We start from the raw sequence: 14,117 nt of genomic DNA, 5'->3' as shown, positions 1-14,117 counted from the left end.
ATAAATATGATGGCTATTCCATATACATATTAACCAGCTTTCGAAGATTTTCATATATATAGCATATACGAGCTATGCTCACCAAAAGCCTTATTTGAATTTAATTGCCAAATTGTTTAATCTTAAAGCTCTAAAGCTTTTGTATGGATTGAATTGCACTAAAACTCAGTATTTAAAATATTTTCTCATATACTGTAATGTATTTAAAATGTCTAAAAAGATAAATAACAATGAGCTTTAAAACTAACTTTGCTTGATTAAAGCTCATCTCGTATAACTTTAATAAGCGGCTTTATCTTGATCTATAAATTAACTGCATATCTTTAAAATTTGGCTATAATTATCATTCAATGCATCGCAAAAACTTTAATTATTTATAAATCCGTTCAATAATACAATTTTGAGCTTGCAAGGGTCAACTTGGCCTGCACTAAACCGTAATAACGAGATGGCTTGTAAGCTATAAGCCAAAGCTCATTAGCTATCATGCACTAAATCTTTATCATGGCTCATTAAAGCTTAAACGGGCTTCAATTCAAGCTAAATTAAATCTCATATCTATAATCGAACTTGAGCTGCTGGACACGGCAGTGGCCCCCAATGCAGCCCCATCCCCTTCAATTCCATTTCATGCATATTATATATTGCTCAGCTGGTTTCGTTCGCATTGCGCTCTCCTACTCTCAACACGCGGGTATCTGCTGGAGCACAATCAGTTTGTCTCTCAGTTGTCCCCTTAGGGTCGATTTCATGGCGCAATTTATGAAACCCGCTTGGCCTTTTGCCGCGATGCCGCATTTTCTTCTTTTCTCTTTCTCTCTTCATTTTTTTTCTAGTTTATTTTTTACTTTTTATTTTAGTCTTTTTGTTTTCAATTTCTGTCTCTAGCTCTCTCTGTCCCTCTCTCTCTCTCTCTCTCTCTCTCTATTTGTATACCCTCAACAAAAACTGAATGTCAGGGTATGTTGATTTTCTTCACAGTGTACGTAACATACAAAAGAAGACGTGGCAAATGGATTTGAATGAACCGTTCGTTTGTGGGCCTGTCTGTGTTCGAGATCTAGAGTCTGCTCCCATTGAACTTGGCCTAGGGTTACGTCAGCAGCTAGTCGGGCAATTCTGTCTGAAGTATTTCTAGTTGAGTTAAAGAAGAAGCAGAGACTTCTAATAGTGCTTATCTTATTTATTTGTGTATCTATAATTTAAGAGTGCTTCAAACTATTGGCCATAAATAATCGATATCTGCTTCTGCCAGTATCGATAAAAATCTATATGCAGCTTATTCGTGCAAGCCAACGCATATATGTCGCCTATATGTATTTACATCGCTTTGTCTCATCTCTTTTGGCACATACAACTTCCTCTATACCCTGTACTTCAATGCAGCGTATCTGCTAGTCAGACACATACCCACTCTTCGCTTCTGTTTTTGTCGTTTTGGGCTTTGGCTGGCGTTATCTTTTGCGTAGATTCCCTGGCAGGCCAAACAGAAATATGAATTTATACCATCTTTTTTTTTTAGTTTGCTTTTAATGTTATTGTTGTTGTTGTTGTTGCTGTTTGCACTCGCAAATTCCTGGAACACGACGTAATTTATAGCTGGGAGTTTTGTGCCAAGGCCTTGCACAAAAGGAACCCACGAAGCAGAGAAATAGAGATAGACAGAAAGAGAGAGGGAGAGAAGGAGAGCGAGACAGAAAGGCAGAGCTAGAAGCTACGCAAATTTGGGTTGACAGCTGAGGAGCAATGGTTAGATGCGGCACAAAAGGAGCGCAGCTAACTTCAGCAAGACGCTTTTAATTACAGCTGATTTATTTATTGCGCATACGCTCCGCATGGAGGTGCAACAGCTGGCTTACAGGTGCCAAAGGCGTTGGCTAATTTACAATGGACAAAGTCACAATAAATTGTCATTAAAATTGCAGCCGGTAGAGCACCAAGAGAACAGCAGGCACCTGGTTAGCAAGTCGTCGCTCAAAGTGTAATTAAACTGTAATTGCTGGGAAACCGCAGCGTCTGAGTAAGCAACCATTGGCGATGCAAGCGACAGCGCCGCACTAAACTAAATATACAAAAAAAAAAAAAAAATTGAGTGCAACTACGGAAATATTGAGAAACAGCTGCATGTGAATCAGCGCTCTCTGTGGGCTCTGCCACAAAGAAAATTATGCGAGCTTGGAGCCAGTGCTGTGAATAACATTGGGCCGGCAGCATGAGCGCACGTCCGTCCAGCAGCGATGTAGCCGAACAGTGCTGTCGCAATGTGCTCATCGAACTGATCAGCACAGAGCAGCAATATGTCGAGGATCTGATCAATGGCATTGAGCGCTATAGTCGCATCTTTCAGCAGCGGTCGGCGTTGCCGTCGGGTCTGGTTGGACAACAGCACGTTCTGCTGTCGAATATTACAGAGATTGCGGCATTGCATCGGCATCGCCTTCTGCCGCTGCTGCTGCAGCATCGCCAGCACCTGGAGCTGCTCTTTGAGCGTTGGTACGCTCTCGTCGAGCGGGATGTATTCTACTGCTATGTCCTGTTCACGGCTAGCCAGCGGGAAAGCATGCGTCTATATCATTCCCATGAGCTTTATTTTAGGGTAAGTTCAAATAGAACAAAAGTGCGTCTCTCTATTAATTATCTTACATCCAATTGGTTGATCTGCGAACTGAGCAATGAGCGTATCAAACGTGATGCACACGGATGCACAACGACACTTGAGCGTAGAAGAGATAGCAATATAATTGCTGATCAATTCACATTTAAATGGCTGCTTGTTGCTCTCTTGCTTTCGCTAACTTAACACATAAAGGAGAGAGGAGCACAGAGTGAGGACGAAAATATCATGGCTGCCACGAATACCAGCGGATGTGCGCATAAGCGAGAGCGCAATAGTGGCAAGTGTCAAACAAAAGATTCTCTTCAACATAAGTGCGTGAGCGAGATGGCACTATAATGGTTGATCTACGCAAATTAAGATGGCTGCGCTTACCTCGATGTATAAAGGAGCGAGCAGCATAGAGCATGAGCAATGCAGCGACTCTTTAATACGTGGCGAATTTGAATACGCGTAAGCGAGACAACGTTGACGAAACATTTAGTTGTTGCACCCTTCTCGTTCGCTCTTATTTATTATTGATTGAATCAGCGCCAAATTACAGAGTTTCGTAACAATGGCGTCATCAGGCATCATTGCCGTAATAACTGCATTTCTGCTATTTCTGGCCTATGAAAAAGCAAAGCACAATCAGCCGGCGAATGTAATTGGTGCTTTGCAGCAAAATAACGTTTTAATGACCGATGATTTAAAATGGTTGCAGTTGAATTAAATTTCGTTGCAAAATTTCGTTGACAATTGTTAAATGTGAAAATTAAGCTCATTTAAATTCTTGTTTATCAACAGCGTATGCAACTGACAATGGGAGATCCGCTGGGCTTACGCAGCTTTCTACTGAAGCCCGTGCAGCGTGTGACGAAATATCCATTGTTGCTCAATAGATTCATTCAGGCATTCTTCGAGCATCGCCAGGTGATATCAAAGCGCATCTTCGAGCTGGCCTGTCGTCTAGAGACACGACTGCGCGAGCTCTTAGAGCGTGCCAATCAAGCAGACCAGCTCAATGACATCACGAACTTCAATGCGGTATGTTCAAAGTGTTCAAAACGTGTTCATCTTGAATGTCTTCAAACACCTTTTCCAGTCTTGCATACTTAACGAGGCGCGCTTCGTGACGTTGGGCGAGTTCCAGCTGATCGATAGCCGACTGCGCCGCTGTTACAGCTGCAAATTGTTTGCATTCACCACCTGCTTCATCTACACGGAGCAAAAGAGCTGCAAACAGGTGGTGCGCGGCACTTTCGCTCTGCCGGATGTTTGCGTTGTGGCCAAGGCGAAGTCCTTTCTGCTGTGCAACAAGCAGCACGAATGTGAGTTCCTCTGCCCGAAGGTATTGGTTAAAAAATGGGAGTCGATGGTGCGTCAGCTGCTTGAACAGTTTGTGAGCGTGGCATTTGGCGATGTCGTCGCGAAAGCGGAGCAAGGCACGGACAACGCCAGCGGGCAGCAGCAAGTGGTGCAACGCAGCTCCATCAACCGCACCATCTGGTACGCGATGCAGTAACCCGTCCACACAGAAGCAACATATTCCTACCCGGCTTCCCTTCCCACGATGGTAATATGTGTTTCAGTTGCAACTGAATCAAAACGAATAAGAGCTACTGCAACGGCTGCTACGCGGCTCAAAAACCAAACCAAAACACACAAAAACACACAAACGAAGTTTTAATAAAACGTTATCAGAATTGTTGGCATAAATCACAGAGCGATGCACATAACAGTCTTCCGCTGTGCTCTGGGCAAAGGGTTCAAAAAGCAATGAAACTATAAGCGAACGACAGGTAAAACGGAGCAAAAAAAAAAAAAAAAAAACAGACCTAGAATTTTTGAGGAAAGTCGAGCTTCGAATACGCTGCGATAGATTGAAGCGCTAAAGTGACTGCAGAGGCACTTGATTTCTCCTCTAGCGGGAAATTTCGAGGATTCTATAAGCTTTCCTAAGCAACTGCTAGCTGATATATATGGAAGAAATATTCCTTAAAAATGATAACGAGACAAATCAGTACTTGAAGCTATCAATAGTTGTGAAAGACCCAAACTGGCTATAATTGAAAATATTGCTAATTTAGTTGTGGCTTAACCAAATATTGATGACAATCGATATATATCGGCACTTACAAATTACGCTATTCAACCAGCAAAACAAAGCTAAATCAATTTTGCTGAGACCTGACTCAAGCATTTATCATAAGCTGGCGGTAAACCATAAGCCGACTGCAATATACCCTGTTTTCTTCCACTGAAGCTTTGCTTGCAATTTTTTTCTTTTCTTTTCTTTTTTTGTGTTTTGGCAACTTCTTGAACTTTGCACAAAGTGTTACAGATAGTTGCCATTGCACTGGCTGGCAAATTATATTATATGCTGAGTTTTCGAAGAGTCATTTGAGTTGAGTTGGAAAACCGCAGATGGCACAAACTTTTATTAAGTTCTCCGTTGCGATTGTAGTGCGTGATTGTTGTTTGTGGTTTTTCGTTTGTGGTTGTTGTGGCTGTTCTGCTTCTTGTTGTTGTTGCTGTTCTTGTTGTTGTGCGCAAAATCCATATAATTGAAGCCCTGGAGCTATGACAAACGCACAATGACGCACATTTAATAGGCATGTCTGTGTCTGTGTCTGTGTGTGGGTGTGTGTGTGTGTGCTCATGGCATTTTAGTCGATGAATTGATTTATGTGCTTGTTTGTCAGCTGACCTGCAACTTGTGCATAAATTTCAAATTTCACATTGCTCATACGCCGCGTGCTGCACACCACTAATACACATGTCCGAAAAGTTTCCAGCAAAACAGCCACAGCCACAGCAACAGCAACGGCAACAACAACAACAACAAGTTGCATAATAAAATGTGTGTGCGCGTGTGTGTGTGTGTGTGTGTATTTGGCATAAAGGAAAAGTGGGCGTGTCTGGGCGCAAGGTGCTGGTTGACATTGCCCTGCAGATTGTTTCGACAAGTTTTCATGTCGCCTGCCATCAAAAACTTTGCCCGGCATCTTCATAAATATTTTGAGTTGTTGTCTAACGATACGCGGCAAGACGATGCAGCAACAACAACTAGACAAAGTCATGGATGTGGCAGCAGCTGTAAAAGAAGCACAAGAAGAAGACGAAGAAGATGGCGGCGAAGTAGAACACGCATGTAAAAAAGAAGAACAAGCATAGAACAAACAACAAGTATGTTCAACTATTTTAAGCGCGCTTAAAAGCCTTGAAACAAAATATATTTCGCTTAGTATTTAGTTCCTGCCAAAAGCAGAGCAAGGCTAAGATCTAGTTGAGAGTGAGTGATGGGCATGAAGATGCCCTGTATTTGTATAATATATTTATATTTGTGTGTACGGAAATAGGCAAACCGTGTTTCACTTGAGTAACAAACTTTTAGAACTATCTCAACTTCTTTTAATTTATCTTAGGCTTAAGCCACTGCTGAGATCGATATTTATCGATGATTATGATGAGCGCGCTCTGGCTGGTTAGTTACCTTTCTTAACCTCTGTGCTTCTTCGTTCAGATAACTCTCGTATGTTTATACATGTGGCTTGGCATGGCTACAGGGTATACAAATAACTTACAACTTGTGCTTTTTGGGGATTTCCTGTTGGAGAACAGTGTTGGCAACTTTGTCTTAAGTCAGTTCCGACTCAGCTGAGCTACAAAAAAAAAAAAAAAAAAAAAAAAAAAAATGCTAGAGATTTGTAAAAACCTACAACAACAAACATAAAAAATACCGATACATATAGAGATAGAGATAGAGATAGAGATACAGATATAGATACAGATACAGATACAGATACAGATACAGATACAGATACAGATACAGATACAGATACAGATACAGATACAGATACAGATACAGATACAGATACAGATACAGATACAGATACAGATACAGATACAGATACAGATACAGATACAGATACAGATACAGATACAGATACAGATACAGATACAGATACAGATACAGATACAGATACAGATACAGATACAGATACAGATACAGATACAGATACAGATACAGATACAGATACAGATACAGATACAGATACAGATACAGATACAGATACAGATACAGATACAGATACAGATACAGATACAGATACAGATACAGATACAGATACAGATACAGATACAGATACAGATACAGATACAGATACAGATACAGATACAGATACAGATACAGATACAGATACAGATACAGATACAGATACAGATACAGATACAGATACAGATACAGATACAGATACAGATACAGATACAGATACAGATACAGATACAGATACAGATACAGATACAGATACAGATACAGATACAGATACAGATACAGATACAGATACAGATACAGATACAGATACAGATACAGATACAGATACAGATACAGATACAGATACAGATACAGATACAGATACAGATACAGATACAGATACAGATACAGATACAGATACAGATACAGATACAGATACATTGCAGTGCCATTAATAGCTCAGCTATGCAAATCGAAGCTTCAACTGGTTTGCTTTGAGCCATTGTTCTATTCACCCATTGAATGCCATTTGACACAATGGAGTCGCGCAAGGCAACCTAAGGCAAGTGCTCGAAAACGAGCGCGATTCAAGCAATCACGTCGCAAGCTGTGGGTTTCACGTGACCACGGTGGATAATACGGGTGTTAATAATCGCCGGAGCGACTCAGTGACAGACTGTCTCTACTGCGGGCAGTCCTGCTGCGCGAATCTCTGCCAAAGGGCTGGCTGAAAGAGCTGAACACGAAAATAAAACACAGAAAATAATACAAAATACAACAAAAATAAAACAATTGAAGAAAAAAGAAAAAAAAAGAAAAAAAAAAAAATGAATCCTGCTGGCAACCGGAAAACAAGCTGAAGGAAAACGCCAACAAATGAAAATCGCACAACAATTTTCCATTTCCATATACATTTCGTTGCCGTCCCGCTGGGTACAAACGGCTGTTGTTGTTATTGTTGTTGTTGTTGCGACAAACAGCAGGAGGTCCAAGTACAAGGCCCTCTCCCCTCACCCATCCCCACCGACCGCATGGACCACCCATTGGTCACATGCACGCAATAACAGCGAAACTTGGCGCTTCACTCAAAATAATGATGACTTTTTACCGTTGGTCAAAGCGAGGACTCGAGTGTGAGTGTGTGTATATGAGAGTGTGTGCATGTGTGTGCATGTAGTACTCGGTTACCTTAAAGTACGCGTACGATATGAAATCTGAATGTTGATACAAGCTGTGGATTAGAGTGAAAATTGTGATTGAAGCTTTATCGATATTTTATCGACAAATTAACAGCTTAACTACAAATAATTTTATGGATTAGCTATCAGAAAAATAGCTATAGGAGAATGTAAAGAATGTTTAAAGAGCTATCGATAGCTAATCGATAGGTTTTTATCAATTCGAAAATCATACTCTGCCCATAATAAAATTTGCTTTGCTATCGAAAAGCCAGCATCTTTATCAAAAAGCAATACCTATCCATTTGTATGGCTTAAAGCCTTGCCATAGATCAATAAATTGATGCTTGGAATGGCTTAGTGTGAAGTGGCCCGTTACACAATTCATTTGAAGTGTGGTAACATACATCATGCTCAGTTATTTATCGCCCGAAATCGATAAATTTATCGCTGGAACTGGCTTAGCCGCCATTGGCCACTTCATGCCTCGCTCCTATGCGATCTATTTAAGGCGGTGGCTTTTCCAGCTCGTTAATCAACCATAATAGCACACAGGTCCGCGCTGGCCAGCACGGCGGCTATCCAATCTCTAAGACACCACGTTCCGACTCTCGCCCAGCTCCTCTTTCAAGCAGCCCCCTCGGCGGGTCGCCCCCTTCGCTTGTTGGCTAACCAAGTGTAATGCACAGCACACAACATGCAAAAAGTTACACGAGAGGCGCCTGCAACTACAACAAATAAATAAGTTGTAAGTGCGCGTAGGGAGTGAGCGATGGGCGACTAGCTAGATACCCTGGAAGCTGGAATGAAAGTGTGTGAAGAAGGTGGGTGATATTGTTCTATATGCTTATGTATTGAATGCTTGTAGACTAAGTGGGTAAGTCAGTGCGTTAGGAATATGATTTAGAAGCACACGAATATACAGATATACATATATCGATATTTGGAAGATATATAGATATCAGATTTGAGAAACAAAATATTTTACTCTGCTAGAACTAATGGTCACTTCATAAGTGAAGCTCTTAGGTGTTGTAAACATTGAAACATTATGAAGAATATTTTTGTTCTGTAAATCGATATATTTATCGATATGTAGAACATGTATAAAGTAATGTGATAAGCTCAGTTAATGTTTTTTCATGTGAAACGGGTATGTATATATAATAAATATACTTCAAAACTGAATTTGCTTAAATGAAAATCGATATTGATCGATATATCGAGACGCGAAGGTAAAATATTTTCGGCTTAGTGAAATAGATTGCATTTCTTTTGTTTTTAGCTATCAGATATTGGTAAATATATAGATTGATGTTACAGATCAGAGATATTTATGTGCTTAACTCATATACCCACTCCCTAGATAACCATATTTGAGAGGTATTTGTATGGAAGAACTTATACACAGCATCACTTGCACTCGCACACCCAGCTGTTGCCCATAAGCCAAGCCATGTATCCTTTCTCTCACTCTCTCTCTCTCTCTCTCTCTCGCTCCCTCTCTCTGCTGGCAGTGCAAGCGCCATTCTCCCTGAGCTGTTGCAAGTGAACACGGTAGATTTGGCACTTTGAAAGGCAGCAACAAAACGCATAAATGTAGCGCACAAACACACACACACACACACACAGAGAGGAAAGCAGCTTGTGTGTGTGTCTGTGTGTGTGTGAGAGTGTTGTAGTGAGGCTATCTCGTTCTGGTTATCTCGCCATCTCTATCTCGCTCTAAGTACTTTTGGCCTTGTTTGCACCCGTGGGGCCAACTTCAATTCAAAGCGAACAAACTAATTTCCTATGCAAATTGAATGGCAGTCAAGTGTGCGAAGTTCGAGATACATTTGCAGACTGCAGCGGCAAATGCTTTTAAAAACAAACCGAGCCACGCCCCCACCGTCCCGGCGCCGTCTCTACCGCATCTCAATTCCCACATGTGAGTGTGTTTGCCTCTGTGTCCGCATGACTGTGTGTGTGTGTGTTGCCAAAAACTGTGTCAGTTCAAGTCTAAGCCAGGCAGCTGCCGTCTTCCCCGTTTGGCCGACGCGTCTGCTGCCTGGTTTTATATAATTTACTTTTCATTTTAATTACTAAGTGGTTTGTGCAAATTAATTGCCACCCGCACTTGAATCTGTATGCACATCCCCACTCACATCCGCATCCGCATCCGCATCCTCAGTGGCGAAAAACAATGCTAGTGTCAGGGCGGAGCAAATATTTGACTGCAAATTATAGACGCACGTGCGTCAGGCCACAGTAATTCTTTTACCCTTTCGATATTTGGCCATATTTGCATAGACCAAAATCAAATAGCGCAACTCGACAGCGATACCAGTGCGAGGCATGATGGGCAGATGGGCAGATGGGGAAATGGGATATGGGAAATGGAAAATGCGACAGTGCCGGAGGAGGCCAAAGGGGGCCAATTGGCATGAGGTATTTGGTCTATGGATACGCATATGGACATTTGATATGCATATGAAAACACAACTGTAATCTGCATGCAAATACACAAAACATGAGCTAGAGCTTTGATGGACTAGCAATTACCCTCTAGTTGGGGATCAATATATTGTAGGTATAGTAGTAACTTCGCCTATCCAAGAGATTAAAGGTTTGAGTTAGATGACAAAACTATAATTGAAATATGTAAGCATTAGCTAAGCTGGACGACTTGGAAGCTTTAAGAGTACTAGGAAAAAATGATTAGATAAAGGAGAAAATCTTCGTTAATTAGGGTTAGTTTTCGATTTTAAGTTTTATCGCTTTATTCTTGCATCGTCTCCCGTCTTTCTTATCTCTTCTTTCTTATACATGTCTCATGTCTTTCTTCCTTTTCACTCTCTTTCCTCTTTTTCCTCTCTTCTCATTTCTCCTTATCTCTTCTATCTTCTATCTTCTATCTTCTATCTTCTATCTTCTATCTTCTATCTTCTATCTTCTATCTTCTATCTTCTATCTTCTATCTTCTATCTTCTATCTTCTATCTTCTATCTTCCATCTTCCATTTTCCATCTTCCATCTTCCATCTACCATCTTCTATCTTTCATCTTCCATCTTCCATCTTCCATCTTCTAGCTTCCAGCTTCTATCTTCCATCTTCCATCTTCTATTTTCGATTTTTTACCTTCTATTGTCTTCACTCTTTTATTTTTCATAACCCCTCCTTTATCTGTTGTGAGTTATATTAAGAAATTGATTGAATCTATTTCATTTCTCAGGGGACTCCTGCAGCAGTATTAGCATTGTCATGCCTTGAACTCATTCAAGGTCAAGCAGCAGCTGCTACAAACTCTAAGTTTGTTTGGCTTTCAGCTTACAAAACAAATCTTATATGCATCCATCCATATATTATACATATCGATTTGATGCAGAGATGGAAACAATAATTTTAATCCTGCTGTGAGACAGAGACAGAGAGTTAGTGAGAGGGAGAGCGCGAAAGAAACCCATTAAAGCAAACCCGAACACAAGCATTTATCATAGGCTGTGGGTCGCGGGCGTGGCGCGGTTCGGGTTGGGTGGCAGCACTTAAAAATTCCCAACAGATAAGACCTGGCTGACAAGTAGCGTGATGCGTGGCCGGCGTAAAAATGAAACTCATTCGTCATATGAGAGTCGAGCCAAAGCACAAAGCCCAAGCAAAACCAAAGACCGAGCAGAAGCCAGAAGAAGGTCGAGCAGCAGCAGCAGCAGCAGCAGCTGTGAGATGATAAAGAAGAAGCTGTAACTAAGGCTGAAACAGGAGCAGGAGCAAGAGCAGGAGCCGAAGTAGGAGCAGGAGCAGCAACTGTAGACGGTCGACGAACACACACGCACGTGCGTGGACCCTGACGAGGATCTGGGCAATGGCTGAGAGGCAGCTGCTGTTGTTGCAACTATGGCAGCATTTATGATGCTTTGATATATTGAAGTGGCTGGCGGACAGACGGACAGGCGAGCAAATACCCAGCGACAACTCGACTAGCACATTTCAATGCCCTGTAAGCTCTGCCTGACAGCGAATGGGGTAGTTGCATGAGTGTGAAGTGAAGACTGAAACTGGCATAGATATAGCATGATAAAAAGCTTGAAGAGATTTGACAAGAGACCAAGGGTTACGAGCGACTAGCTAGAGGGAAAGGGAAAAAAGAAAACATACTCAATTAAAACACAAGAAACTTGACCACAGAATAAAAGATACGAGGTAGAAGAAAACGAAGAATAAAAGTGTAAGAAAATTGAATGAATTTTATTATATGTATATTATTAAAGAAACTATCTGAAATATCCTGGCTCATTCTTGGCTATCGATGCTCATAAATGAACTCAGTTTTGAGCAGATATGTAGCAAGATATTTTCTAGTCTTAATTTCATGGCACTTATTCAGATACATATAGATACAGTTCTCATATGATTTACCTTTAAGGAGTGTAGACCTCTCTAGGGTTAATTGAAGATATTTCAATATTCGTAAAGGTATTTCAAAGTGTCTAATAAAGCATGTTCCAAATTCAATTCAATTCAAATAAAACAAGATTATTTTCTCATATTTGATGTACATATACACCATATTATTGCAGGGTAGCTCTTGGTCCATTCTACTGCAGTTAGACAGCTTCTACTTGCTATTGTCCTCACTGTTGGCATGACAAACAAGCGCCATCAGTTGACAGTCATAAAATCAAACAACACACACACGCCTACACACACACACACACACACACACATACGTATACACATACTCACATGAAGTAGGAGACAGGATATGAAGCCGATGATGGAGCTGGAGCTATGGAGCGCTCTGCCGCTTATGCAGCTCAAATATTTTTGCAACAATTTCGCTCTCGTTTGCTGGGTAAATTTACTTTTAGTTATGCGGCCATTTGCAACAAGAAGCAGCAGCAGCAGCAGCAGCAACAGCAGCGGCAGCAGCAGCAACATTTTAGCCAAACTGGCCGCGGGCCGAATTGCCAGCCAAGTCCTGCGCTGGATAGCAGCTAAAAGTGGAGCTGAAGCTGAAGTTGGAGTCGGACGAGCAGGACGACGCGTCGTCGCTGCCTGGGCGGGGTGTGAGAGCGGATGCCTTTGTATGGCGAGCGCATCTAATTGATTGACAGGATGAGGGTTGCTGCCACTCTGGGCATAATTAAAAGCACATTTATTTCAATTTTCCACGCTAAAGTGGCCATCGACCCACTCAACCACTCAGCCACTCAGCCACTCAGCCACTCAGCCATCCAGCCAGCAGCAAGCGTGAGCGCACTAGAACAGGACGTCGCCAGGACAACAAATGAAATACGCCTGACAATCTCAGACTGCCTGGCCAAGGCATCAAGTAATTGATGAAGAGCAGAGTGTATGAACTCGCATATTAGCCGACATACAAATACCCTAACTGCATTCTAATATATGAGAAGTCGAGCTAGGCGTTGAAGAAAACTTAGCAATATTTAGTGCGAAAATAGGTTGAATGGGGAGAATTTCCTTTTACCTATGACTTATATGAAATGTCAGATATATATGTTATATAAATATGTCTTATATGTTATACTAATTATAGCAGTTTCGAGCTCTGAGCTCTGCCTGACAGCTGCCTAAGAATCTCAGTAGATTTTCTATTCAAATTTCAAGTCAGGCGAAGTCCTCATATCTTTGATCTTAATTCTAGTTTCCACATACTTATAAAATATGTATGATATATATATGTATTTCTATGTTATTTCGATCTTGGTAATCTGATGTAACTAAAATATGGACTCCGTGAATTATTCAACAAAAAGGCCTAAAATTTGTATATACCCAAGGTAAGGGTGTTTGTTGTCCGCATAATACGATGCAAAGCTGTCAAGAACCTGGCAACAGATTCACTTAAAGCACAACTCTAGTAATATAACGCTAGATCCCAAAGTCTTGCTTATAGCTCTTGGACAATCCCAAGCCCTAACTCAATTTCAATATTAAAATAAAAATCAAAATCGAAAATAAAATTTAGAGGTCGTCTAATAATTTCAAGCTACACTCTGAAGTGCTCAACACCCCTACTCCTCCCCACCCCACACTCCCAATCCTCGTGCGCTAACTGTTATTGTAAAACTTAGTTAAAGAGCCTGCAAACAATTGCGCATTAATCACTTGGGGTCCGGGTCGAGCAACGCGCCTGCCGAAGACAGCATTGAGAAGCACTTGACGTTGTCACAGACACACGCATTAGTTCCAGCCGAGCGGCAATTGGGGGAATGCTGGGGAACAAGGGGGATGGCGTCGCGGAGGGGGGGGGGGGTGCTGCTTGACGTGATGGCTAATTAAATTATAGAGAAATCGAATGCCGAAAAT

General features: G+C 41.4%; 1 protein-coding gene across 1 annotated transcript; it reads left to right on the top strand.

The window, feature by feature from the left end:
- Positions 1-2,169: 2,169 nt before the first annotated feature.
- Positions 2,170-4,312, top strand: LOC108618448 (rho guanine nucleotide exchange factor trio-like). Its single transcript, XM_018014470.2, has 3 exons — positions 2,170-2,596; positions 3,401-3,640; positions 3,699-4,312. The coding sequence occupies exons 1-3, from the start codon at positions 2,213-2,215 to the stop codon at positions 4,116-4,118; spliced, it is 1,044 nt and encodes a 347-aa protein (XP_017869959.1). The 5' UTR covers positions 2,170-2,212; the 3' UTR covers positions 4,119-4,312.
- Positions 4,313-14,117: the final 9,805 nt, after the last annotated feature.

The sequence above is a fragment of the Drosophila arizonae genome, chromosome X (assembly GCF_054131065.1).
Source record: "Drosophila arizonae isolate 15081-1271.41 chromosome X, UAZ_ARI_1.0, whole genome shotgun sequence".
In the NCBI taxonomy this organism is placed as follows: Eukaryota; Metazoa; Arthropoda; class Insecta; order Diptera; family Drosophilidae; genus Drosophila; species Drosophila arizonae.
The sequence above is the reverse complement of the archived record's forward strand: the minus strand, read 5'-3'. Positions and strand labels throughout refer to the sequence as shown.

What these genes read in the sequence shown, in the direction of transcription:
- LOC108618448 (XM_018014470.2), top strand. Translation starts at nt 2,213, where the DNA reads ATGAGCGCACGTCCGTCCAGCAGCGATGTAGCCGAACAGTGCTGTCGC. An exon ending in CCCATGAGCTTTATTTTAGG is followed by an intron (nt 2,597 to 3,400) that starts GTAAGTTCAAAT and finishes GTTTATCAACAG; the next exon opens with CGTATGCAACTGACAATGGG. An exon ending in ACATCACGAACTTCAATGCG is followed by an intron (nt 3,641 to 3,698) that starts GTATGTTCAAAG and finishes CACCTTTTCCAG; the next exon opens with TCTTGCATACTTAACGAGGC.